Genomic DNA, 24,489 nt, shown 5'->3' with positions numbered 1-24,489 from the left:
CCCATGTTTACCTGTGCAAACTGCTTCATCCCTTAGAATTGACTAAGAGATCTCTATTATACTCACCATCCAAAATTGAACCTGTACTGGTCCACTGTTTTGACTTGTTCATGTTGCATATAGTTTATCATATAAATTAGCACTAATTTCTCTTTATATCATTGATGGGAGATTCAAGAGGAGTTAACTAGCTATCTGGCTGAAAAACAATAGGGATACTTTTTGGGGCAGTGTATTTTATAATATATATACGCTTCACGTCATTCCTAAAATGCTACAATATTGACAGTTCATTGAAAATGCCCTAGATGTTTTTTATACCTGTAACTGTTAGGACAAAGAGAACAGAGGTCATAGCATTGTAGCCACATCTCACTCACCCTGGTATAGGGAATAGACTTACTAAAGACCTGTGAGTCTCTTGACTAACTTCTCAGGGATGCTGGGCAGAAATGGTTATATTAGATATGAGAGGTCTTGAGTAATATTCCGTCCAGGTTTCTAAAAAATAAAGTGTGAGAAGATGGTTGAGAGGAACAGACTTTTCTGCTCTTCCATGGGTTGAAGTTAGCCTTAGAATATTATTAAATGCTTTCAAATCACTTTTGAGTTTCAAAAGTTTATAGGCAGGTCATTACTGCCAATCTTTGTTATTCTTCAAATAACAAATATGAGGAAATCATATACATGACCATACCCATCCAAATATTTTTTTCTCTTTCTCAAGGAGAGCTGTTGATAGATATGGTTTAAAGACAATGTTTAAAAAAGTAAAATTTCAGTGGTCAGTGGAGACATTTTAAGGTAAAAGATTAAGTTTAAAATGCAGATTGTGTGGTTCCAGTCACAGCACCACAAATAAATTAATAATAACTAAATAAGTAAATGTAGTTAGGTTTAAAGTATGCTTGGGTGAATGTGAAAATTGGCATTTGTGCTTCCTTTAAAATTTTAAGGGGACTAAACCTAATCATCAGTACAACCCAAAATCCTTAAGCATCTGGCAATTCTCTTAGAAAACCATACCCATCTCATATTGTTAAACGTATGTGTGCTGTTTTTGTAATGGTATATAACATTCTTACCACAAATGTTAATTATATTATGTATGTAGTTAATGTTGACTGACACTTTATTTTGATCTGCTGTAATCTACATGGGCCAAGAATTGTGTCAGACACTAAAGAATCCTGTAGTTGCCACACTTACGGGGAGTTGGCAGCTTAGGAGGAAGTAACACTGTCGTGGAGCTGATACTTGGTTGGCATTCCCTTGGCATTTAAAAAATTAGTAGAAGGTAAGCAGTGGTATAGCACAATGGTACAGTGTTAGCCTAACATGCAAAAGACCCTGGGTTCAATCTTCAGCATCACAAAAATAAATAAATATAAGAAGAACATCTTCTAATTATCCTTCATACTTTAAATCTAAAAAATTGTTCAGTAGCAAAGAAAGGGGCTCAAATAGCTCCACTGTTTATTTTAAAATGTGAAAGAACTCATGGAACACTAAAAGGTATGTATTATTTGACTCTTATGGAAAGGATATCAGTAAACAAGTATCTGAAGTACCTGTACATTACCTTCTTCTGGCCAGTTGACACTTATCTGGAACTTAATTTCACATTTAAAATTTTTTTAATTTAAAATTTTCTGAATTTTAAAATTCAGATTAAAAAAAAAATTAATTCTATGGGGGAAGTTAGAGTGAAAGAGACATTTTTCCAGCCAAACCTAAGATATTAAAACAGTAAATATAGAGAAGTTAGGCATGATGACACATGCTCATTATCCCAGCACTCAGAAAGTTAAGTCAGAAGGAGCAAAAGCTGAAGGCCAGCCTGAAAAGAATCAAAGGGGAAAACAAAAGAAAAAAGTACAACAAAAAGCTAGATAGCCCCAAGTTTATAAAACTTCAGATAGTATTTTCAGCAAATACCCCACCAGAGCACTAATAGCTAAATTAAATACTATTTTCTCACTTTCTCTCCTTTCCTTAGATTTACTTTGGCATTTATTCTGAAAGAAACTGTCCCAATAGCAGATGGCAGGAAATAGCAGGTGGCAGATTGAATAATCAGCCTCAAAAAATGCTAGTATTAGCCTGTCTTCAACTCTTAAATATAGCGCAAAATTCTTTAGCTCCACATTTTTCTCTTTAACCTTTTTTCTGTTTAATCTTTTGTGGGGCTCAGAAAATGGCCTACTTCCTCCATGATTAAAGAAAATGCAGGGACTTTAGCTGACATCATACATACTATCTGAGGATCCCTTCTAATCAGAACCAATAAACAAGAAGAAGGTCATTGAAGCCCTTTGTAAACCCTCCTTACAGCCTAGTCTCCACTTCAGCTTCCTCTTTCTTCATGGAAAACAGGGGCAGCAGCTTCCACCCAGGTGTTAGCAAAATGGACTCAACATACCAGCACTTGGATTCTTTTCCAAGTACCATTCCTTTGTGTGGGATTACTCTTTCGGTAGGTACATGTATGTAGGGCCTTTAAGTGCCATATGGGGCACTGTTGGAAGCAAGAAGATAAGGACTGAAGCCTTAAGCCGTAAGGAATAGAAATCGTGGGTCTGGACAGGTGAACGTGAAATTTGCTCCACTTTTAATTTTTTTCTTCTTTCAAGTCATTAAAGAGTATACCAGTCTTTTAAGTGCCATAAACAATGTCAGTGTTACTCAAAGCTGAATTCCTTCTAGAGTTGCTATTCTGTTCTGTTTTTCTTTTCTTGTCTTCATGATTTATTTTATTTCTGCAGTAGTAGTTCAACTTCATATCTCCCTTCTAATACAATACATGTTTACATAATGTCATGGTTAGCATTTTCTCAATTATTCATTTAAACCTTATATTACAACAAGATAGTGAAACAAGGGGAATTGAATGAGGAGTTTTTCTTTTTTTGTAATCTCCTTATGATTTTGCCTCCTCTTTCACATTTCAAACTTAAAGTTAGGGCTGGGAAGTTGGCTCAGTGGTAGAGCACTTGCCTTGCATGCATGAGGCCCTGGGTTCGATTCCTCAGCACCACATAAGCAAGAAGAAAAAAGCCGGAAGTGGCGCTATGTCTCAAGTGGTAGAGTGCTAGCCTTGAGCTGAAGAGCTGAGGGACAGCGCCCAGGCCCAGAGTTCAGGCCCCACTACCGGACCCAAAAAAATGAATAAATAAAAATAAACTTTAATGAGTTTTAACCTCTAAGGTTTATTAGTTGTTGACCTTCATGACTTTTGGTCACAGTGACTATGTTCAATATATGTTTGCGATGAGGGCCTGCTAATAGTTGTGTTTAACATTGACATTTAAGTGATAACACCACTTTTGTGTTTTATTTAGATTTCGACACAGTCCCAACTGCTGGTACCTAAAAGACTGGACTGTCCACACCTGGATTAGGCAGTGTCTAAAGTATGGTGCACAAGACAAAGCCTTATATACCCTTGTCAACAAGGTGAGTGGTTTCCTGGGATGTGTCCCCAATTTAGACAATGTACTATTTGTACATATTACAGTACAGCTTTTTTTTTTTTTAAGGACTGGAAATCACTTTTTAAATTATTTGCCCTCAGATCAGGCTGAGTATGATTCCTGTGGCTGTTTATTTTCCAAGCAGAGTGACCCAGGAAAGGTGGGGTTAAAGTGAAAGGTAGTTCAATCAGAAGAATTCTGAACTGGTGATTATTCATTCTTTATCCCCAAACCTGGGATTTTGTTTGCCTGGTTTCCCTTGACAAAGTTTAGGAGAGGAAAAAGCTGGCCAAATTTTGGAGACAGTATTCCTAGGTAATTCATTCTGTCATTAAGTTCTGGCTGTTTGCCTTACACTCCTAGAAACGGGATCAAAATAAAAGTATAAAGTCTTGTTGGTTCAATCTCAAACTAAACAATTATTTGAACAACAAAAGTATTTTAGCGATATTTTTACCAAAATGTACAATAATGTGTCTGGACCTTGAAATTTAATGCTCAAACAGAGTATTGATTTTACGTTTGGGTCACCCCTATGAGGAGTGATTTTCATTCCCATGATTTGGGCCTACTTCAGTATAGCATACATTTGACCCAATTTATGTGTAAGATACTGAATTGGTAATAGATAAAAAATTGAGCAATAGCCCGTTCTTGCACTCAAGAAGCTGACAATTAATAGGGCTGATAAGCAGATTCAGTGAGAAGACTAATATTAGGTAAATAAAAGTACTACACAAGAATACCTGTCCAAAGAAAGTTGAGATGAAAAAGTCCAGTTGGGAAGAAAGAACCAAAAAAAGATGTGAGGTTCCTTTTAAGCTAGTTAGCAAAAGATGCATGCTTGAACAATAACATGTTTCCCTCATTCCTGGAGTACAAGGTATGCGAAGGGGGACTGAGTAAGGGATGTGGTAAGAAACTGAGCAAGGCCGCAGACATGGGATAGTCAACATAATGGCAGAACTTCAGCAAATAATTTTTTCGTTCTAGGTCTTCATTTTTCCAACTCCAACTTAAGTGGTTTATACTGATTTTCAACTCTGGCTGCCCATTAGTCACTCAGGAAAGTTTTAAAAAATTAACAGATGCTTGTCTCTATCCTTCAGACTCTAATTTAATTGTTCTTGTGGGTTTTCTGCTTTTTAAAATAAATTCTAGTATTTTAGGTCCATTTCAGGTTTACCAAAGAACTGAGTGGAAAGAGATTTCTCAATATGTCCTGCCCCAGTACATACATAGCCTCCTCCATAACCAACATCACACCGCTGGAATGACTCATCCCTTAGAATTAATGAACTTGCACTAACATAATGTATCACCCAAAGCCCATGCCTTACATTAGAACTCATTCTCAATGTTGTATATTTATGGATTTTGCCCTTTAAAAAAAACTACTGTAGTCTGCTTCTTAGTATTATCATTTGAAGTTCCCACTTGATTTTAGTTTATGGTAAGGGATGGGAATCAAAGACCAGTTGATTTCTAAGGTCCCTTTCAACTTTAATGATTTATTATCCCAAGATGCTTTTGTTTTACCCTTCACCTAGGGATTCTTTCTGGTTTAGCTGACTACTTTGAGAAATGTATGTACATGAAAATCACATAAGAAGAAACTCATGTCCATATCCAATTTTAGATTCTGATTCTGTGGGCAGGAAGGTTAAGACACTAGGGTTAAGCACTCCTAGAAAATTCTGAGCATCCACATTTATTCTTAAATTTTCTATCTGAGTTGTCACATACTCAGCTGCTGGTAAACACAGTATCCTAGGAGTGTGGCTAGGAAGACATAACTGTTCTTATATTTATGGAGACTTTAAAAGACAGCATGAGAAAATGCTATTCAAATGTGTGCTTTCTCGAAACTAAGAACCCAGTTTTGCCTTGTCAGTTACACCTTATAAAAAGAATCATGAACCAGTGGAGGCATTATTGATTTGTTGGTGTTCTTGGTTTTGTTTGTGTTTTTTTTTAATCTTATTTTCAACTGTGATGAGTTATTAGTATTGAGCTTTATTTTTCACATCAATTGTCATATGTGAGACACCCACTCACGATTTTCTCACCTTGACCAACAGTTCCAATTACCAAACCTTATGAGTCACAGCTTCTATTTCACTGTCACAGATGCTGTAAAATGATAGTCACATAGATTAAGGCCAGTGGTGGTGAGTTTTATCCTGAATAATACATATAGGTATGTGTTTCAGACTGAATCAAAGTAGATGTGTTTTTCTTCTGTTTTTCTTTTTATCTTCATTTTTATTACAGGTTCAGTATGGAATTTTTCCAGATAACTTTACATTCAATTTACTGATAGATTCTTTCATAAAGAAAGAAAATTACAAAGGTAAGAAAACAAAAGACTCAGCTCTTTATTAGAGTGTCTTCAGCCCCCAAAGGGGAGTGTATAAATATAGTCACTTTTCTCTTTTGTAATTTTTTTTTTGGTCATGGGTCTAGAACTCTGGGCCTGGGCACTGTCTCTCAGCTCTTCATCTCAAGGCTAGTGCTCTATTACTTCCAGTTTTCTGGTGATTATTTGAAGATAATTCTCATGGACTTTCCTGTCTAGGCTGGCTTTGAACCACGATCCTCATATCTCAGCCTCCTGAGTAGCTAGGATTACAGGCGTGAGCCACCAGTGCCCAGCTCCTTTTTAATTTCTTAATATTTTTATATCACTTTTTTAGTCAGAAATACTTTAATGAAGATTTTATCATCTATGCAAAAATTATCATCTATGCAAGCTGATTGAAATGCAAGATATAAATAAAGGATTAAGTAAATTAAAAAAGTTTTCACAAGTCATTTTGGATTCTGTAATGAACATTTGGCAGAACTTGGTTGTTTTTTTTTTTTAAAAAAAGAAAACAGATTTTTAGCCTTGTGTTCTTTTAAAATATTATTGGTTTGTTTATTTAAAAGAAAATCTCTACCAGGTTTTTGTTTTACTGGATTTCCTTGATAACTTCCTGTCTGCCTGTCTATCTCAGTTTCCCTATTTGTAGGAAGAACGTCAAAAGTGATGCCTTTGGCCTCCTTCAGGACCAGGAGAGCACATGGCTAGGAACCAGCTGGCTAGGAACAGCTGCAAATCATGCTCACTCTTTTATAGTTATAAATATATGCAAAGTGAACAGAAGAACTCAGTTGAAAGCATTTCTTGTGTTTGTACTATGTGCAGGCATTATGTTTCAAACTGATAATTAACATCCACTTTCACTTTCCATCTAAGGACAGGAAATTATTTGAACTTTGTTTTAACTTTCATCTAGGTTGTAGAGTATCAAAGGAAAATAAAACTTGTTCAAGTCCTGCTCTCCCAGCATTCATGTGGTGAATAGCCTACATTTTATGTTGTGATCTAGAGCTTATAATTTATAAATAAACGTTTTCCTTTTCCTTCTTTCAAGTGCTTTGAACCCAGTCTGGTTTTCCCTGTTATACTCATTTGTTTTCTATCTTTGAAAGAATACCTGGGATTTGAATGTCCTCTGGCCTTTTTCCTCTTCTGCCTCAACAGGGAGGCGCTAGAGCAGAGAATGAGGAGACAGCCAGCCTCTGCTCTGCGTGCCAGGGTGACCATGAAAATGGTATGCCTCCTTTCTGTATGCCTTAGCACTGAGCTGATGGACACGGTGCCTTTAGTAAGCTGCCCGATTTGTGAGGCATTTTCATATGTATCATCTTGTTGGATTGTTTAAAATTCTTTAGAAGCAGATAAAGCAGGTAGTCTGTTAGCATTAAGAAAAAGATAGTAGGAGCCAAGACAACGTGTTTTTGTTTTTAGTATCCATGAGTACTATATCAATGAAATAGCACCTGATTTAGCACATTACAGTGTGTCCAATAGAGGTGTGGGAAAGACCTACATTATAAAAGAAGTAGGAACCAAGTCCACTTTTTCTTTTAACTGTTTAATTCTGCTAATTTTTATGCATTGTTCTGCTTTTTATGAATACTTGGCAGTTAGAAATCTGGTAATGTTACCTACAGCTGATTTCCTCTGTTTTCATTTTCATCTTCTTACCAGATGCTTTATCTGTGGTTTTTGAGATCATGATGCAAGAAGCCTTTGAAGTGCCTTCCACCCAGCTGCTCTCCCTCTACGTTTTATACCATTGCCTGTCAAAGAAGACGGGCTTCAGTGTAAGTGATCTGCCATAAGCAGTCCTGAGAGTGTGAATGGAGAGCAAGCAGTGGCTGCTCAGTTGGGTGGGGGTGTCTCTGCTCTCAGTCTGGAAAAGAATACTGAAATACAGCTCTGTGGCCATGAAAAATTAGAAATGAGTCCTCATTTTGTACATTTTAGTTTTGTGGGTTTTTTAGCAAAGTAGAACTGGATGTTTCTCTACTTGAAAGAATCCCAAGTGAAAGCCCCTGTACATGTTTGTTTTGAAGACTGTTTTTTGTATCAGTTCTGAGTCTTGAACTCAGGGTGTAGGCACTGTCCCTGAGCTTTTTTGCTTGAATCTAGTACTCTACCCCTTAAACCACACGTCCACTTTCAGCTTTTGGGTGGGTGGTTAATTGGAGATAAGAGTCTCACAGACTTTCCTGCCTGGACTAGCTTTAAACAGTGATCCTCAGATCACTCCTTAGTAGCTAAAGCTACAGGTATAATCCACCAGTGCCCAACTTTTGTTTGGTTTTGTTTTTTGGACCCGGACTTAAATCTAGGGCCTAATTCATGCTAGGTAACTGCTCTACCACTGAAGTATACTCCCAGTCCATGTGTATACTTTGAAACTTGGCACTAGTCTGAGTGACCTCAGACATTCAGAAATGGATTGTTGCTAACAATTGAGCACTAACCTGACAGGGACACGTATATCAAAGAGTCAGCTTGTGGGCAGTTAACTTTGACTGTGATCTAGGTACTAAATATAATTTACTTAGTGTAAGTAATTTTCCCAACATTGCTCTAGGCCAGGTATACTGAGATCCAGAATGCCAAGTTTTTTGGTTTCACTTCTGAAGTTAGAATGTTTTTAGTCATTGTTATTGCTAGTCTAAGAATAACAATAAGTAGTAGCAACAGTCATGGTTCTTTATACCAAACTGTGCTCTTGGTATTATAAATGAATGAATGTCTTTAATCTTCACAATAACTCCATGCCAACAAGGTTCAGGCTAGAGATGGTACAGAATAACCACCAGCAGGTAGGAGATGCAAGCAGTCTGGCTCTACAGTCTGCTCTTATCCTCAAATGTAACATCAGAAAATCTCAGTTTGGATAGGAACTGAAAAGATTATCTAAGCAGCCCACATTCTAAAGAAGTGATAATGTTATGCCTTATTTAGATAAATGTCATAGCCTGTGATGTATGCCAGGTTTGTTTTTAAGTCCTACAATAAATACTGAACACCTATCCATTCCATACATTGCCAAGTACTAGTTATACAAAGCATTTTGAACAAGCATTTCCTGCTTACAATCTAGGATTTGAAAAGAAACATTTAGCTACAAAATGATGACCATAATGAGCACTTCTGGAAAAAATTCTATGACAACTGTATTATAGGAAGTTGGTATTTGTATTTTCAACTTGAATTGGTTAGGAAGAGTTTCCTTAAAGAGTATTTCTTGGGTTAATATTTGAAAGATGAATGGTCATCAACTGGTGGAAGAAGGGAGGAACAGTCCAAAAGAACATAATAAGATGTTCCAACTTCCTGTGGCAGAAAGAACATGGGAAGCACAAAGGGGCTGAAGGAAGCCAGGCACAGTGGTGTGTGCCTCTCTACTAGTGGGGAGACTGAGGCACGGAGATTGTTTGAGTCCAGGAGTTCAGGGACAGCCTGGGCCACATAGTGAGACTGTCTCAAACAATCAAAGAGGGTGATGAAAGGTGATCATGTCTACAACAGGAGGCCTTAGATGATGAAAGTTGAAGAACATAGACCAAGCTAGGCCATTTCTCCTCATCCTAAAAATAGTGAGGAGCCACTGGAAAATTTTAAACCAGAGTATCATGATCAGAGCTGTGTTTTGAAAAGATCTCCCCACCCCCCAGGATATAATGTTGATAAGAGATCAGAGCAGAAGTCTGGCCCAGCAATGGCCCACCAGACTTTTGGGGAAGTAAATAAAGGGATGAGAAGCAAGATTTGGAGGCAGGAATCAGGCAAATTCCCAGTTCCTGACTCATCTGAACTGAAGGGGTGCCATATGTTCACTAAGGGAACTCTGGGAAAAGAGTGGATTAATGAAGAAAATCATTAATTTGCCTCCGAACGTGTTGCAATTTGAGATGCTTTGAAACAGTCAAGAGATTAAGAAAAATATTTCAAGGGGGAAGTGGGGACTTAATGGAAAGTTGTGAATTAGGGATATGATTTTGGAGATTAACTTATACAACACGTTAAATAATTACACTGTACCCCATAAATATATACAAATATTGTGTTAACTAAAAATTCAGTAAGTAAGAAGAAGAAAAAGCAGGAATGCAGTGGATCCACAATTCATGGGAAAAAATGATCTGAGAGAGTAGAGTAAGAAAGTTCATTGAATTTTGTGACACGGAAGTAGAAGGTTATAACCTGTGGCTTCATAGAATAACAGGGCAGGAAACAAAATTGAAGAGGATTAAGGAATGAATTAGAGGTACAGAAAGGAGACAGCACATAGATAATGCTTGAGATGTCTGACAGGAGAAGGGAATGGCGGTGGATAAGGGCTTGCAGTAGCAGCTGAATTCATCTATGTGGGTTGAATGTCTATTTGAAATGCTAGGGACCAGAAATGCTAGATGTTAGCTTTTTATTAATTGTACATACATAATGAGTTAGTTACTTTTTCGTAGAACTCAATTCTAAGCACATGCTAAGGTTTTTTTATACACCTTATCCACATAGTCTAACTGTAATTTTATATAAGGTTTTTTGTAATTTTGTGCAAGAGCCAATGTTTTCGTGGTGTAGAATTTTCTATGTGTGGCATCATGTGCTCAGACAGTTTCAAATTTTGGAGCATTACAGACTTTTTGATTATGGATAGTCAGCCATATTGTTTCAGTCTCCATCCCTACGCATTTGATTCCAAGCATGTCAAGGATAGCTGTGGCTTATGTGCTCTGCTGCTTGCTTGGCTCTAGTGTATGCAAATGCTTAGCTTGTATTTTCCCTATCAGAAAACAATAACAGCAACAACGAACCTCAGGCTTCCTTATTTGTTATTCACTGAGTCTGTCAGGTTGTCTGTAGAGGAAATCAAAGCTTCCCAAGACTAAAACGGCTTACTTTTGAGGGTAAAATTACTTGATCCTTAATTCCTAGCTCATTTCCTTTACCTGTCTGCTTTAGAAGTTCCCAGGGTATCTGCTTTTTTCAGAAGTTTAGAAAAACACCAAGAAGTGGCCCTTGTTTTACACAGTGCTGTTCATAGTTAAGAGGTTGGAGTACCTGTAAACATCTGGGTGCCTCACTCAGACCTAGCAGCAGTTGTAGTTCTGTTCCTGTTTTACTTCCTCTCCTCCCTGGCCTGAGTACAGAGACTGAGCTGCTGGGGCTCTGTGTTCTGTTTAGAAGCCAGACCTAGTGCTGTGGCTCCTACCAGCATGAGCTCACTGGGCACTGAGGAGAGCACAGCTCCTGTTGTGGGGCGGGGGAGGGCTTGCCAGGGCTGTCCCCTGGGCCCTCTGTTTCCAAGGAGCCCTCTCATCTCTACTGTTACTTCCTCCTCCCCCCACTCCCCGCCACCCTTTTTAATGGCTCAAAGGCTTTGATTTTATTGAAGTATAATTTGGCATCCTGGGTTGAAAAAAAATGATCACTAAGTGTTTCTGGTTGCCTAATTTGTTTTTAAAAGGTATAAATCTATCTAAAAGCAACTTAATAGTGGTATTTATTTTAACATTGTGAAGGAAAAGTCCTACCATTACTGAGTTGTGAAAAATTAAAAGCTTGCTGCATTGCAGTGTGACTGAATAGACAGCAGACAGCATGTGGAATCTTCTTTGATTCCCCCAAGCTAGTATGGATCCAGAGTGCACTCTTTGTGTTCATTTTGTTTTCTTTTTCTGATTGAAAAGGGAGCTCTTAATCATTGCTGAAGTTTAGAAAATAAAGTACAAAGAAGAAAATGAAAAGTACTCATGTTTACTCTAGAAATCCATTAAATATGTACAGTATTTCTGTTATATGTTTTTCTTGAAGTATAAATGCCTTTTTTTTTTTTTTTGTCAGTTGTGGGGCTTGAACTCAGGACCTGGGAACTGTCCCTGAGCTCTTTTGCTCAATGCTAGCCCTCTACCACTTTGAGCCACAGTTCTACGTCTGGTTTTTGAGTAGTTAATTGGAGATAAAAGGCTCACTGGGACTTTTCTACTCAGGCTGGCTTTGAATCACTATCCTCAGATCTCAGCCTCCTGAATAACTAGGATTACAGGCACAAACCACTGTGCCCAGCTCATAAATGCCTCCTCCCCCCCTCCCCCTCCCCCTCCCCTTTCTTCCCCCTTCCTCTCCTCTCTCTCCCTCTCCCTCTCTCTCTCCTCTCTCCCCCCTCTCTCCCCCCCTGCCCCCCCCTCTCTCCACATACACTTTGTTACTTAAGGCTATAACAAGTTCTTTTCCCTTATGTCTGGCATGTTCTGTTGCAGTGGGAAGAGGAGAGGAACTTTGGTGCATCCTTGTTACTTCCTGGCCTAAAACAAGAGAACTCAGTGGGGTTAAGTTCCCAGTTATATGGCTATGCACTTCTTGGTAAGCTAAGTGATTCTTATAAATATGAGTCTTCATGGATAGACTTGCTGTAGTCCTATTTTGTGATAAAATTGTGATTTGTGAAGTTCTAATTACATCTTTCAATTTTAGACATAAAAATTTTAAGTGGCCTTAAAGTTATGACATAACATCCTACCTCTCCACTGACAAGGTGAGAACTGGTACAGGTGGCTGAAGATAAGATTTAGTTTAATTACCAAGAGGAAGGAATAGAGGGAAGAACATTCCAGCACACTATGGAGAAAGCCAGCCAGATCTTTTCTACTATTAACAGAGATCTTTCTGTCTTTTTCTACCCAAAGTCCAGGAGGTAAGAAATGAAGAGTTGGGCTGAACTTGTCTTTGACTTTATTTTCAGGTAAGGGAAGAGAAATGCAGAGAGCACAAATTTGAGAGAAGTATGAGCCATCCATTAATCCAGAATAACTGTACGGAGTAGTGTGGTAGTAGCTTAAGTTTAGTGTCCTGATTGCTTTGACAATGAGACAGGTCCAGAGGAGAGGCCTCAGCACCTGGGTTTTTAGAGTCTAACCTAAATGTGCATGAAATGTGTTCCAAATGGAGTTTGTTAAATGTATGCTATTTTGTTATTCTTTCACTCTCTCTTACATAGTTATTAGGCCTCTCTTGACAATTCATTGTTTCTGCACACCTACCTTTGCACTATGAAAATCATCAATGGTGTAAGAGTTAAATGATTGATTTTTTTTTTTTGGTCAGTTGTGGGGCTTGAACTCAAGACCTGGGCACTTTCCATGAACCTCTTTGTGCTTACAACTAGCACTCAACTACTTGAGCCACATACCACTTCCTGGTTTTGAGTGCTTAATTGGAGATAAAAGTTTCTGCCCAGACTGGCTTCAAATTGTGATCCTCATATCTCAGCCTCTTGAGTAGCTATGATTACAAGCATGACCCACCAGTGCCTAGCATTAAGTAGCTTTTAAAATTGACCTTTGTCAACAAAATATAGTGTGGCAATATTGAATTCTGATTTTGATATAAAGTAACAGATATTTCAGACAGGCTGTTAAACTAGCACAAAAATGGAGCACCTTTTTTTCTGGCTTTTGCCTCCACCTCCCTAATGCTGGGATTATAGATGTGTTCTACCATACCTGTCCTGACAACTCTTTAAGAATCCCTTTTTCCGCCGGGCGCTGGTGGCTCACGCCTGTAATCCTAGCTACACAGGAGGCTGAGATCTGAGGATCGCGGTTCAAAGCCAGCCCGGGCAGGAGAGACTGTGAGACTCCTATCTCCAATAAACCACCAGAAAACCGGAAGTGGCGCTGTAGCTCAAGTGGTGGAGCGCTTGCCTTGAGCTGAAGAGCTGAGGGACAGCGCCCAGGCCCAGAGTTCAAGCCCCAGGACCGACCAAAAAAAAAGAATCCCTTTTTCCTTCTTTGCCACCTACTTCTAGTATTGAGTTTAATGTGTTTTCATTTGCATTTCGATTTGCATGAATGTTCAGGAAGTTGGCAAGTCTAGGAAAATGTATTTTGTGGTTATTTATGAGCAGAGATTGGTCCCCATCAAATGAGAAGCTCTTTGCTCTCTGTGTTATGCTATGCAGCTTTATTCAACCCATAAGCAGTAGCCAGAATGAGACTTTGAGTAGCCTGAAGCATCTTAAAGGTCTAAAATTAGCAGTCGCCTGATAAGCTTTGTCTGTTTGTATCCTGCTATAGCTTTCTCAAATCCTCCTTCCCAGAAAAGATAAGTGGAGGTAAGTTTAAGACCTGGCAGCTCAAGGTGACCTGCTCTACCACAGGGACAGTTTCCTGTCCCTGCAGGAAACCTGCAGCTTGAAGCTTTGGTTGATCATTTGAAGAGCCCCAAGGGAATGTTCATGTCCTGAAACCCAAAAAGATCTCCAGAATGCTATAAATTAATACAGTACCAATGAGCTCAAACAAAGAAAAAGAGAAAGGAAACATTTTTTCCTCATTAAGACAGTAGACTGGGTGCTTTAGCACTTTTCAAAAAAATGTCAAACATTTTCCTGGCAAAGGAAAGTTACCAGAAGTTGATGAAGTTTTTACTGTAGGAAAGTTGTAGGATTTCTTTTCCTGAGGAAGATTTTTGGTCCTGAAAATAGTATTTCCGTTATCTTGTATTCTAAGGGTATCCTCCTTAGAGGCAGATATGTCAGCCTGTGGAAATTTCTCTCAGCCTGGGTATTCATACACTCAAGAGAAAGATAAGGTTTATGTTATTTCTCACTTGGAAAATGTACTGGTTGATTCCTATGCATTCCTCCTCCTCTGGGCCACTGGACAAGATGAGGCTGTTGGTGCAGATCTAAAATGATCCTGCTCTGGTCTAGAGCTGGGAAGCTAATATCCACTTATACCTTGAAGTCCTTGGTCTCAGCCATAGCAGAAAGACACGGCTGAACATTCATCATTGTTCTTTCTGGCTCCAGGGAAGGTGGAATTGCAGCGAGGGCTACGGGATGTGTACCATAACATGCCTCTCCTGTGGAAGCCAGGCTACCTTGACAGGGCCCTTCGAGTGATGGAGAAAGCGGCTGCCTCTCCGGAGGACCTGAAGCTGTGTGGAGAAGCGGTGGGTCCCTCGTCTTAGCTCAAAGACATTCAGATATCTTTGTTCCTCTTCGTAAATAGAGTTTTGAATTTGCTCCTTGTCTTTCCCTTCCTTGATTTCTGTATTTTACACAGAATAATCCATTTGAAAGGGAATGAAAAGTAAAACACATTTTCAATAATACTGAAAAAAAACACTAGAAAATAAGACTACTGTAATGTTGATGTATAGCTCTTTGTCTTGAACCATGATGTTTTACTGATTACCAAGGTGAAAGGTCCCTCTGGAGCCACTTACTCGTTTAGCCTTGACTCTGATAACTAAGGCTCACCCTTAATTTCATTTCAGTCATGAAATCCAGGTCCAGGTGTACACTGGCACCTTCTACCAATGACTAGTGAGTTACATTCTTAGCCAGACTTTTGTAACAAAAGAATAAATACTTCCAATAGAAATAAACATATCTGGGGCTGGGAAAGTGGCTCAGTGGTAGAGCGCTTGCATGCATGAGGCCCTGGGTTCAATTCCTCAGTACCACATAAAGCAAAAAGAAAAAAAGCCAGAAGTGGCGCTGTGGCTCAAGCAGTAGAACACTAGCCTTGAGCTGAAGAGCTGAGGGACAGCGCCCAGGCCCAGAGTTCAGGCCCCATGACTGGACCCAAAAAAAAAAAAAAAGAAAGAAAAAAAAAAAGAAAGAAACATATCTAAATAAGTTCATTTTAAGCCTATTGTAGTCAGTACTGGTGACAGCAGACATAAAATTACACATAAACTCTTTGCCAGAGAAATATTCCTTCCAATCTGAGCCACATTTACATTTCTCTTATTCTAACTTACTTGTATCAGCAAGAATGTGCTCTGCATCCAGTTTGGGTAGAATGTATTAGAAGTAGCATGTCCTGACATGATATGGGCAGAATTAAATGGATATCTGAGCAGATGCTTATGATAGCTTTGCTGATATCTCTGTCCTATCTCTGACCATAGACCTTCCATGGGTATCCTTGTGATATCACAGTTCACTTATTGCATCTTCACTGTATCGCAAGCTTAAAAAAGAAATACATAGTGATCTCTCACCTCATTCAGGAGCTATGTTCCAGAGACCCCTCCACCCCCCCCCACACCCCCCTCCCCCACTATAGGTGAAAATCCACAAAGTAGCAATAAGTGAACTGCCATATAGTGAGGGGCGACTGTCTAACACTGCTCTTTCGCAGATTTTCACCTATCCGGGGGTATCTGGAACGTAACTCCTTGGATAGGTGAGGGATCACTGTACCCCAAAATGGAAGCAGTGGGAGGAAAAAAACACTTAGTTCTTTAATTTGCTTTTTGGGCAAGATTCAGAAATCAGCACACTAAAAGGAATTTCATGAATGCCTTGTAGGCCTCTGTCCACAGCTTGTGTAATAGTTCTCTGAGCCCAGATCTGTCCCTGAAGGAGGCTTCACAATGGTCTTTGCTGGTTTGAGATCTGTGGTGGTCTTCCCACTTTGTCCCAATTCCAAACTGATTCCAAAGAAAACCTAAAAGAGAAGGTACTTTATTTAATTCCTATGAAGAGCAATTCTACCTGGTGACTAAAGCAAACCTGAATATACTATTGTGCTGATTCTTTCATACAAATAGCCCTCAGCTTGTTTTTATATACCCTTTGTTTTGTACTGTTTTCCATACCATCTGATGTGCAAAAAAATAAAAGTTGCTATTTTTTTTCCTAGTCATATTAGGGATTGAACCCGGGGCCTCATGCATGCTTAACAAGGGCTCACCCACTGAGCTACACTCCCAGCTATTTCTTACAATGATCAGAGAAAAAAAAAAATCTCATGCTTTTTCTCCCCTTTGTTTCACTTTCTCTGCCTTTCTTCACTAAGTGCTGTGAGGTCACGTGATGTGTCAGTCCTCTCTCTTCTGCCCACAGCTCGATGTGCTGGACAGAGTTCTGAGAACACTGACTTCTACAGCCAACCAGGCCTCAGAAACACAGTCTCAAGAAGGCGAAGACAACCAGGGCTCAGTAAACCTGGTAGAGCAGCTGGATCTAGAGGAGCCTGAAGAGTCCAAACTTCCCCAGTACCTGGAACGATTTAAGGTGTGCATAAAACATGTTCCTCTCCTGTGGTGACTGACAGGCAATCTTTTCTTACATCAATGTCACACACAAAAGCATTAGAAACTGACATAAAGAAAACAGTTTTTATTCCTTCACACAGGAAGTGGCCTTAACAAGAACCAATGGAATTTTTATGCTTCTTTTTTGCACTTGAGCTCATCAGTCACAGTTTGGTTCACTAAGGTACTCATTGCTGGTATGCACCTCCTAGGGGGATAACAGCTTGCCTCCTCTAACAATAACTGACTCCCACGCTGGGTGTAAAATGTCTGGTCATTTTCCCCTAGTATACTGAATGTACTTGGTCAGAAACCTAGCAGATATGACAGAGCCACATTTCAGCAGGGAGAGGCAAGATGCAGACATACTTTATCAGTCATTGTGGACAGCTTTGTTCAGTCCACTCCATCCGTTAGAAATACTGTCTTAGACTGAATGTAATATGTATACAGGTTTCCAGAGCAGCCCTGGGCATTTAAGCCATCTTTGGTCGCTTTCAATGATGTATCCCAGAATAGTTTGTGATCAGTGTCAGGAAGAACCATGTGCAGTGCTTAAACCCATGGCCTCCTTCTTTGTTTCTTGTCCATGAAGGCAGAGAAGAAACAAAGTGCTGCCTGAATAGGAACTGTGTACAGAGCAGGAAGCATTCCCGTCTGTGCCAGCTGGCCTGTCTGTTGCAAAAGACAGAAGTTTTGCTAGGTTATTATATTTAAGTCTAGGTCATAATGCTATTACACCGTTATGGGAAACTTCTTCCCCTTGTTTTAAGGGAGATCATTGTTGAATTTTTATTTATTTATTTATTTGTCGGTCATGGGCCTGAATGCTGTCCCTCAGCTCTTTAGCTCAAGGCAAGCCCTCTACCACTTGAGCCATAGCACTGCTTCCTCATTGTTGAATCTTAAGCATTTATTTCTCCCAGTATTTTTTTTTTTTTTTTGTGAACATACTGTACAGAGGGGTTACAATTACATGGGCAAGATAATGAGTACATTTCTTATCAAGCATTGCAGCCTCCTCCTTTGTTTACCCTTCACATCCCTTCCTAGCCTCCCCCCGCCACCCCATCCAATTCTCCCCCCACCTCCACACCAAAGTTGTAAAGTTCGTTTTCGACATGACAACTTGTACTTCTCATTGTTGCAACGGGTCCACCTATATATATCCTTAAACGACTTGTTTTTTCCCCATCTCCTCCACAAATTATACCGACATCAAATATAGTGAAAGCAAGGGTTATACTGTGGGGGAGGGACATACAATAAAGAAATAATCTTATAAATGCGTTAGAAACAAATGCATGAAAGAAAAAAACATTTAAATACATATCTAAGGGTTCCTAACATCACCTTATCTGACCTTTTCTGCTTGACTCATACATATACTAGATATTGCAAATAAGGGAAACCATGGGACCTATGTTTCTTTGGGCTTGGCTTACTTTACTTAATATAATTTTTTCCAAGCCTTTCCATTTCCTAACAAATGGGGCAATGTCATTCTTTCTGATGGAGGCATAGAATTCCATTGTGTATATATACCACATTTTCTTGATCCATTCATCTACTGAGGGGCATCTGGATTGGTTCCATATCTTAGCTATGGTAAATAATGCTGCAATAAACATAGTCGTGCTGGTAGCTTTAGTGTAGTCTTATTTGTGAACATTTGAGTAAATGCCCAAAAGTGGGATTGCTGGGTCATAGGGGAGCTCTATGTGAAATACTGCTTTCCAAAGTGGTTGAACAAATTTACACTCCTACCAACAATCTCCCAGTATTTCTGAAAGGTCACTCTTTCATAATTTGAAACAGAGAAAGGTTAACTTGCGTTCCTTAGGTCATAGACAGTTGGCAGTACATCTAAATGGAGAATTTTTGTGCCTGTCCTTTCCTCTTCACCTAATTGTAGGTTTAGAAATACTAAAGAAAGATTTTTTTGGGTCGGTCATGGGGCTTGAACTCTGGGCTTGGGCGCTGTCCCTCAGCTCTTCAGCTCAAGGCAAGCGCTCTACCGCTTGAGCCACAACGCCACTTCCAGTTTTCTAGTGGTTTATTGGAGATAAGAGTCTCACAGGCTTTCCTGCCTGGGCTGGCTTTGAACCTTGATCCTCAGATCTCAGCCTCCTGAGTAGCTAGGATTACAGGCGTGAGCCACCAGCGCCCGGCTAAAGAAGGATTTTTTTAAAAACCTACTTAGCCCTATAGATTTTCATTTACCCCATTCACATGATTTGAGTTGACATAGCACTCCCAAAGCATATTTTGCCTCTTGTGTCATATGAATGGCATCTCCAAGGATAGAGACCTTATCTATAATTACATCCTCTGCTCACACTTCCACAGATTCCCTTTATAAAAGCCAAGAAAAAAAAAACCAGGCAGACTTTTGTTGACTGCCTGCTGTGCTGCTTGCTGTGCTGGCCACACAGCGCTTCCTTCCTCAAGGTCTCCATGGGAGCGTCTCTGCAGGCTGTGCCACAGAATCTGGCCTATGATTGACTGGATTTGGATCTGACCAAGTTTGGTGACTCAAGAGTTAAGTCCCCATTCTAGTGTCCTGGCCCGTCTCCTTGGCCTCAAAACACCTGGAGAGTAATGTCAGAAAGGAATCATGTTCCTTTTATGTTCCCTTTTCTTCCTGTTGCCTGATTTTTATTACTCTGAGGAAGTTTGTTTGAGGTCCATTTCCATATGACTGACCCATCACTAGGCCTCTGGCCACTTATCAGAACCCATGGGCCCCTACCCAGACCCTTTAACTGGAGACCACATCCCTGTTGCCACCCAATAGCATTGGCACATAGACTGTGCCATTGGCATTGTGGAACGTGTGGTGTCAGCTACAGCTGGGACCATTGTGCTCTCTGATGCTCTACTTGAGACACACTTAGGAAGATTAATGTTTTTCATATTTTACTTCTCCAGGAACACAGCACTAACCAAACGGGGCTTCCATTTCAGATGGAGCTGTAAGCTGGCAGGATGTCAGGGCCAGCCTGCAGGGGAGCTCAGCAGGTGGAATCCTGTGATAGTGCAGGCACTCATGGGAGCTGTCCAGAATGCTATTAGTGAGGAATCCTTGAAATGATTTCCATCTGTGGAAAGGGACACCAGCAAGGCAGACATTTGTAGCACTTATTTGAAGGAAAAGATCCAGTGGGCTTACTCTAGTCTACCAGATGTCTGGGCCATGTCATTTGCATCCTACAATTCTGGTACTTGGAGCTTGGCTGCTTGGTTTGGAATAGGGGCAAGTGGGAACATGTATTCTACCTGTGCTGTTTCTGTGCTCTGAATCTAGAAAGGAAAACCACACAGGGAGTCCCAGCATAGGCAGTTCCACTTCCTGTTGCATCTTGGCAAAACTGCTGAGCTGAGAGAAAGGGCAAAAGCAGTGGTGCATGCATAAAAGGCAGCCGCAGCCTCCCAACTGAGAGCCTCTTCCTGCAAGCAGTGTGTGGTTGTTGTGCTGGGGACCTAATCGCTTCCCTTCTCCCCTTTTTCTCCCTCCTCCTTTGTTTCCAACAGGCCTCACGCTCTCAGCTGCAGGCTCTGGGCAGAATTGAGGCAGAAAGCCTTCTGACTCTGACCACCCAGCTTGTGAAGGCCAAGCTCCCTGCCTGTGAGGCTGAGGACCTCGCCACCTATGAGCAGAAACTGCAGCAGTGGCACCTGGAGCGGGTACAGTTGATGCAGAGGGAACAGGAGCAGCGGGAGAAAGCAAAGCAGAAGTACCAGGCCTGGATGGCAGCGAAGACAGCAGCCTAACAGACTGCCAGCATTCAGCACACAAGCTAGAGACTCAGACTCAGCCTCCTCTATCCAGCTTCTCCTTTTCTCAAAAGCCACAATGTGCTCCATGTCATGACACTGTGAATGCCAGTCCTGGTGCCAAGTAGGGTGGAGAACTAGGAAGTGGCTGGAATCGAGCCACCAGCCCAATCCCTATAGGCTCTTGAGGCACACGGTAGAGTCCTGGGCTCAAAGATCAACTGTGAGCATGGAAACTTTCTAGTACTTTGAGAGGGTATGGGAGGGAGAAGTTGTAGCTGGAGTCAGGTCTCTAATACAGGCATTTCAATGGTTACCCTGTCCTTGACACAGGCACACCAGACCAAGGTGAATGAGTACAGGTCCTGAGACCTCATGTCCAGGAGTCCCTTTGCCCCATATTCCTACTCCTCCTTCCCACCATGCTCTGCTCTGGGCAATGTTCAGGATAGCAGTGACCTCAAGACCACAGCACTACTGGATTCTAGATGTTAGGCACTCGGCAATATTTCTAGAATGCAAGGACTTCCACGGAGAAACTTATGCCCTGCCTATAATGATTTTGTGGCTTGTTTTTTTCTGTCATATTTTCCAGAGCACTGTTTCAGCTCCTTATCAAGGGGGTGAATGGACTTTTGTGTACATACGCACATACACATACACGCACAACTTGTAAACACAGTTATAGGCGTTGGAGAAAATGAAAGATGGGATGGTGCTTGATGTGCAAAATGAATAATTGTAAAACTGTCAGAGGGTAGAAAATTCCTTCTTGAGTTTTTTTTTGTGAAAAGATTACAAACAGCTTTTGCTTGTGGTATTTTTATTCAGGATTGTACTTTTTTTTATTAAGAACCTGTGGAGATAATATATTACAATAATCTCAGAACAATTACTTTTGGGGAGATGGAGGAAGTGGTTTTTGTTATTATTATTAGTACACTTTTTAGGGAGTTTTTGAGAGGGGTTTTGGGACATAGGTACTATACTTGAACATGCTAGGCATGCACCCTACCACTTGAGCCATGTTGCCAGCTCTTTTTGTTTTAATTTGTTATTAGAGATGGTCTCAGGGTTTTGCCCAGGCCCATAGTCCTTTCAATGTGCCAACAACTCAGCCTTAGGAGGTAGTATTAGCCCCACATTATGAAGAAGGAAATAAACCTGTTTCCTCTTCCAACTCTGTTATCTCCTCCCCACAGTCCTGTCTTCGGAGCTGTAGCGTCCTCTCCCATCCTTGAGGATTGTGACTTGTGACTGCTTGTTCTCTGTTCCCTTTCCTGGACACCTGTGCTCTGGGCACTTCAGTACCCTAGCCTGTGGGGGAATTCCCTTCCTCTAGCCAACCTGTCAATCACAGCCAAATCTCCACCTCCTAGCACTAATATAGGGCTTTACACCCCAAAGTCCCATTCTCCAGTCTCCTGTCATGCCAAGAGCCCTCTTGTCTCTTTTACTCCCCACATGTAAACTCTTTGCCTCTACTGGTCATTCAAACTTTAGTTCCCGACTTCAGTTTCACTTGTTTGCCTCCCAGCCTGGGCCCATGTTAGCCATCCCACTGATGCTCTTCTTAGCATCTTTCATTTCCTCTCCATTTAGCCAGGTCCAGATGCCATGCTTACATCCTTCAGCCCCTTTGGAAGGGTTGAACTATCCCAAAAAGTAGATTGAACCTTAGAATATTTTCTTAGTTGTGTCCTTTTGTCAAATTTAAATGAGATTATTAGATTGAGCCCTAGTCCAGTATGAGAGGTGGTCTTGAAAGGGGGGAATGAGTGCAGACAGAGGCTTGCGTAGGAGGAAGACAGTGTGAAAACACCATGGGACCAGGTGTTTTCCACAGGGGACTTCCACAAGCTTAGAGTTGCTGAACTTCTATGAAAAGATCAGAAGCCAGGAGAAACAAGGGAGAATTCTCCCTTCAGAAAGACATGGATGGCCCTGCTGACTGGATTGTTCATTGTTGTGAGCTCTTGTGTTCTTTTAAGTTCCCAAATTTTGGAATATTGTAAAGGCAACCTTAAGAGGAACTGATACACCAGTTTGTTTCCTTTGCTTCTGGCCTTTTAATATACAGTCATATCATGCTGATTAAATTCCTCTACAAAGTCATAGCTTTCCCCTTCAACCCAGTAGTCATTCCATTTATCCATAATTCAGTTTTACTTCAGCAGCTTTACATGAGCCTAAGACCCTGGCCTCAGAACAATGAGTAGAATTTCCTTCACATTTCATCAAGATAATATAAGCCACCTAACATAGCCTCCGCATCCCTCCTTTCTTCCTCACAATGCTTGTCCTTGCCATTTCTCTCCACCTTACTTAGTCCCAGCTGTTCTCTTCCTCCTTGTCAAAGTGAGATTTCCTTAGTGTCCTCAACACCACACCTTCCTGCTTCATCTGGACCCAGTGGTCAGTGTGGCTCAAGAACCTTTTCCTTCATCCTACCACCAAGCAAGCTCCTTCCCTGTGTCACCAAACTCCCTCAAAGGGTTTGTCCACTGATTGAATGGAGTCTCCTTCCTTAGATGTTGAGAATTGAGCTTTCAGCTTTGCCTCTGATGCACAACGGGGCTACCGTGGCAATGGTCCTTTCCCTTCTTGCCCACTGTATTCCATTTGGCTTCACTCACCTTATGAGTTGGGGGTCTGCAGCACACAGAAGTGTGCCAGCACTGCTTTTGTGTGTTCACAAGCATTTGACATAACTACAAAGCACCACAGAGTTGACAGAGATCAGTAACACAGGCCCTACCCTCACATAACTTTAGGTCCACTGAGGAAAGGGCTAGCATATCTGTACCTGTCAACAGTTAAGTGATGTCAAAGAGACAGGTCAAGGCAGGGTGGCAGAGTTCAAAGGAAGAACTCTGCAGACTGGGAGGTCACAAAGCACCAGTCTCTAGGAACTATCTTCTGCATTGTACTTTAGTCACATGGGTTTCTCAAATTGCTCTGGGGAGGGACGGCTCTTTTCCCCAACTAATGGATTCTTCAACTTAAAACCAATTCAGACTAAACCTGTACACTTAGGTGCACGTTAGTACAAAAAAAAAAAGACTGAAAAAAAAGGTAAAGTTGGGGGAAGAAAGGAAAAGCAACAGTGAAGTAAAAGTGTCCAGAATGTCCACACATCCCACCTTGAGGCTCATGCTTTGTCACTAACCTTGCCTGGCCTTTCCTGCCCTCTAGTTGGTAAGGGTTTAAGATCTATGTGTGAGGAGGTTGTGGGTGATTTAATAAGCAGTCACAGGCCTTGAAAATACATTGATTAAAGCCACTTGGCTCTGAATGAAAACAGCCTTTACAGTGTGTGCACTTTGCTGACTGGATGTCCCCCAAACACAAGCCAGCGTTCTGTTTTTCCCTTTTTGCTGCAGCTGTATTATGACCTCTGGGAAACCTTAACCACTGCAAAGGAACAAAGAACTCTGCAATAGCTATGAGAAAGACTTTCAGAAAGTCTTTCACATTGTCATGTGTCTTTTAGAAGCCAATGCCAAGTCAGAGGTCTGAGTGCAAGCAGGTTTGAGGGGCATTTCCTGTGAGAGAAAAGGACAGGAAAAGCCCTCCAGGTGAAGACCCCACCTCTGCCTCTGTGGCTTGGGAGATGGAGACCCTCAAGGCCCGAACTTGATAACCCAGGGCTGTCTCTGATGGGTTCATTAGGTAGAACTGGACCGGGAATCTTGAGAGGACCTCAACGTGAGTCCTGGAGAAACACTTCCGTATCATCTGATGTCCTCATTGGATATGGATGGGGGAGGGATGAAATAAAAATGGGTTGGGAAGGCTTTGACTTTAGTGCATCATTAAAACAGAAAAAGTGTT

The 24,489-nt window shown here is 40.9% G+C and overlaps 1 protein-coding gene across 1 annotated transcript in view; it reads left to right on the top strand.

Annotated features, from left to right (window-relative positions):
• The window catches only part of Mrps27 (mitochondrial ribosomal protein S27), an 86,974-nt gene extending 62,485 nt beyond the window's left edge, over positions 1 to 24,489 (top strand). Inside the window, exons 5-11 of the mRNA XM_042690681.1 lie at positions 3,342 to 3,456; positions 5,748 to 5,826; positions 7,513 to 7,628; positions 12,087 to 12,189; positions 14,639 to 14,781; positions 16,688 to 16,858; positions 20,413 to 24,489. Coding sequence (XP_042546615.1) covers positions 3,342 to 3,456; positions 5,748 to 5,826; positions 7,513 to 7,628; positions 12,087 to 12,189; positions 14,639 to 14,781; positions 16,688 to 16,858; positions 20,413 to 20,652 — 967 coding nt within the window. The 3' untranslated portion in view covers positions 20,653 to 24,489. The remainder of the gene's footprint in view (positions 1 to 3,341; positions 3,457 to 5,747; positions 5,827 to 7,512; positions 7,629 to 12,086; positions 12,190 to 14,638; positions 14,782 to 16,687; positions 16,859 to 20,412) is intronic.

The sequence above is a fragment of the Dipodomys spectabilis genome, unplaced genomic scaffold (assembly GCF_019054845.1).
Source record: "Dipodomys spectabilis isolate Male_0828 unplaced genomic scaffold, ASM1905484v1 ptg000140l, whole genome shotgun sequence".
NCBI classification, from domain to species: domain Eukaryota; kingdom Metazoa; phylum Chordata; class Mammalia; order Rodentia; family Heteromyidae; genus Dipodomys; species Dipodomys spectabilis.
This window is presented reverse-complemented; position numbering and strand designations above follow the sequence as displayed.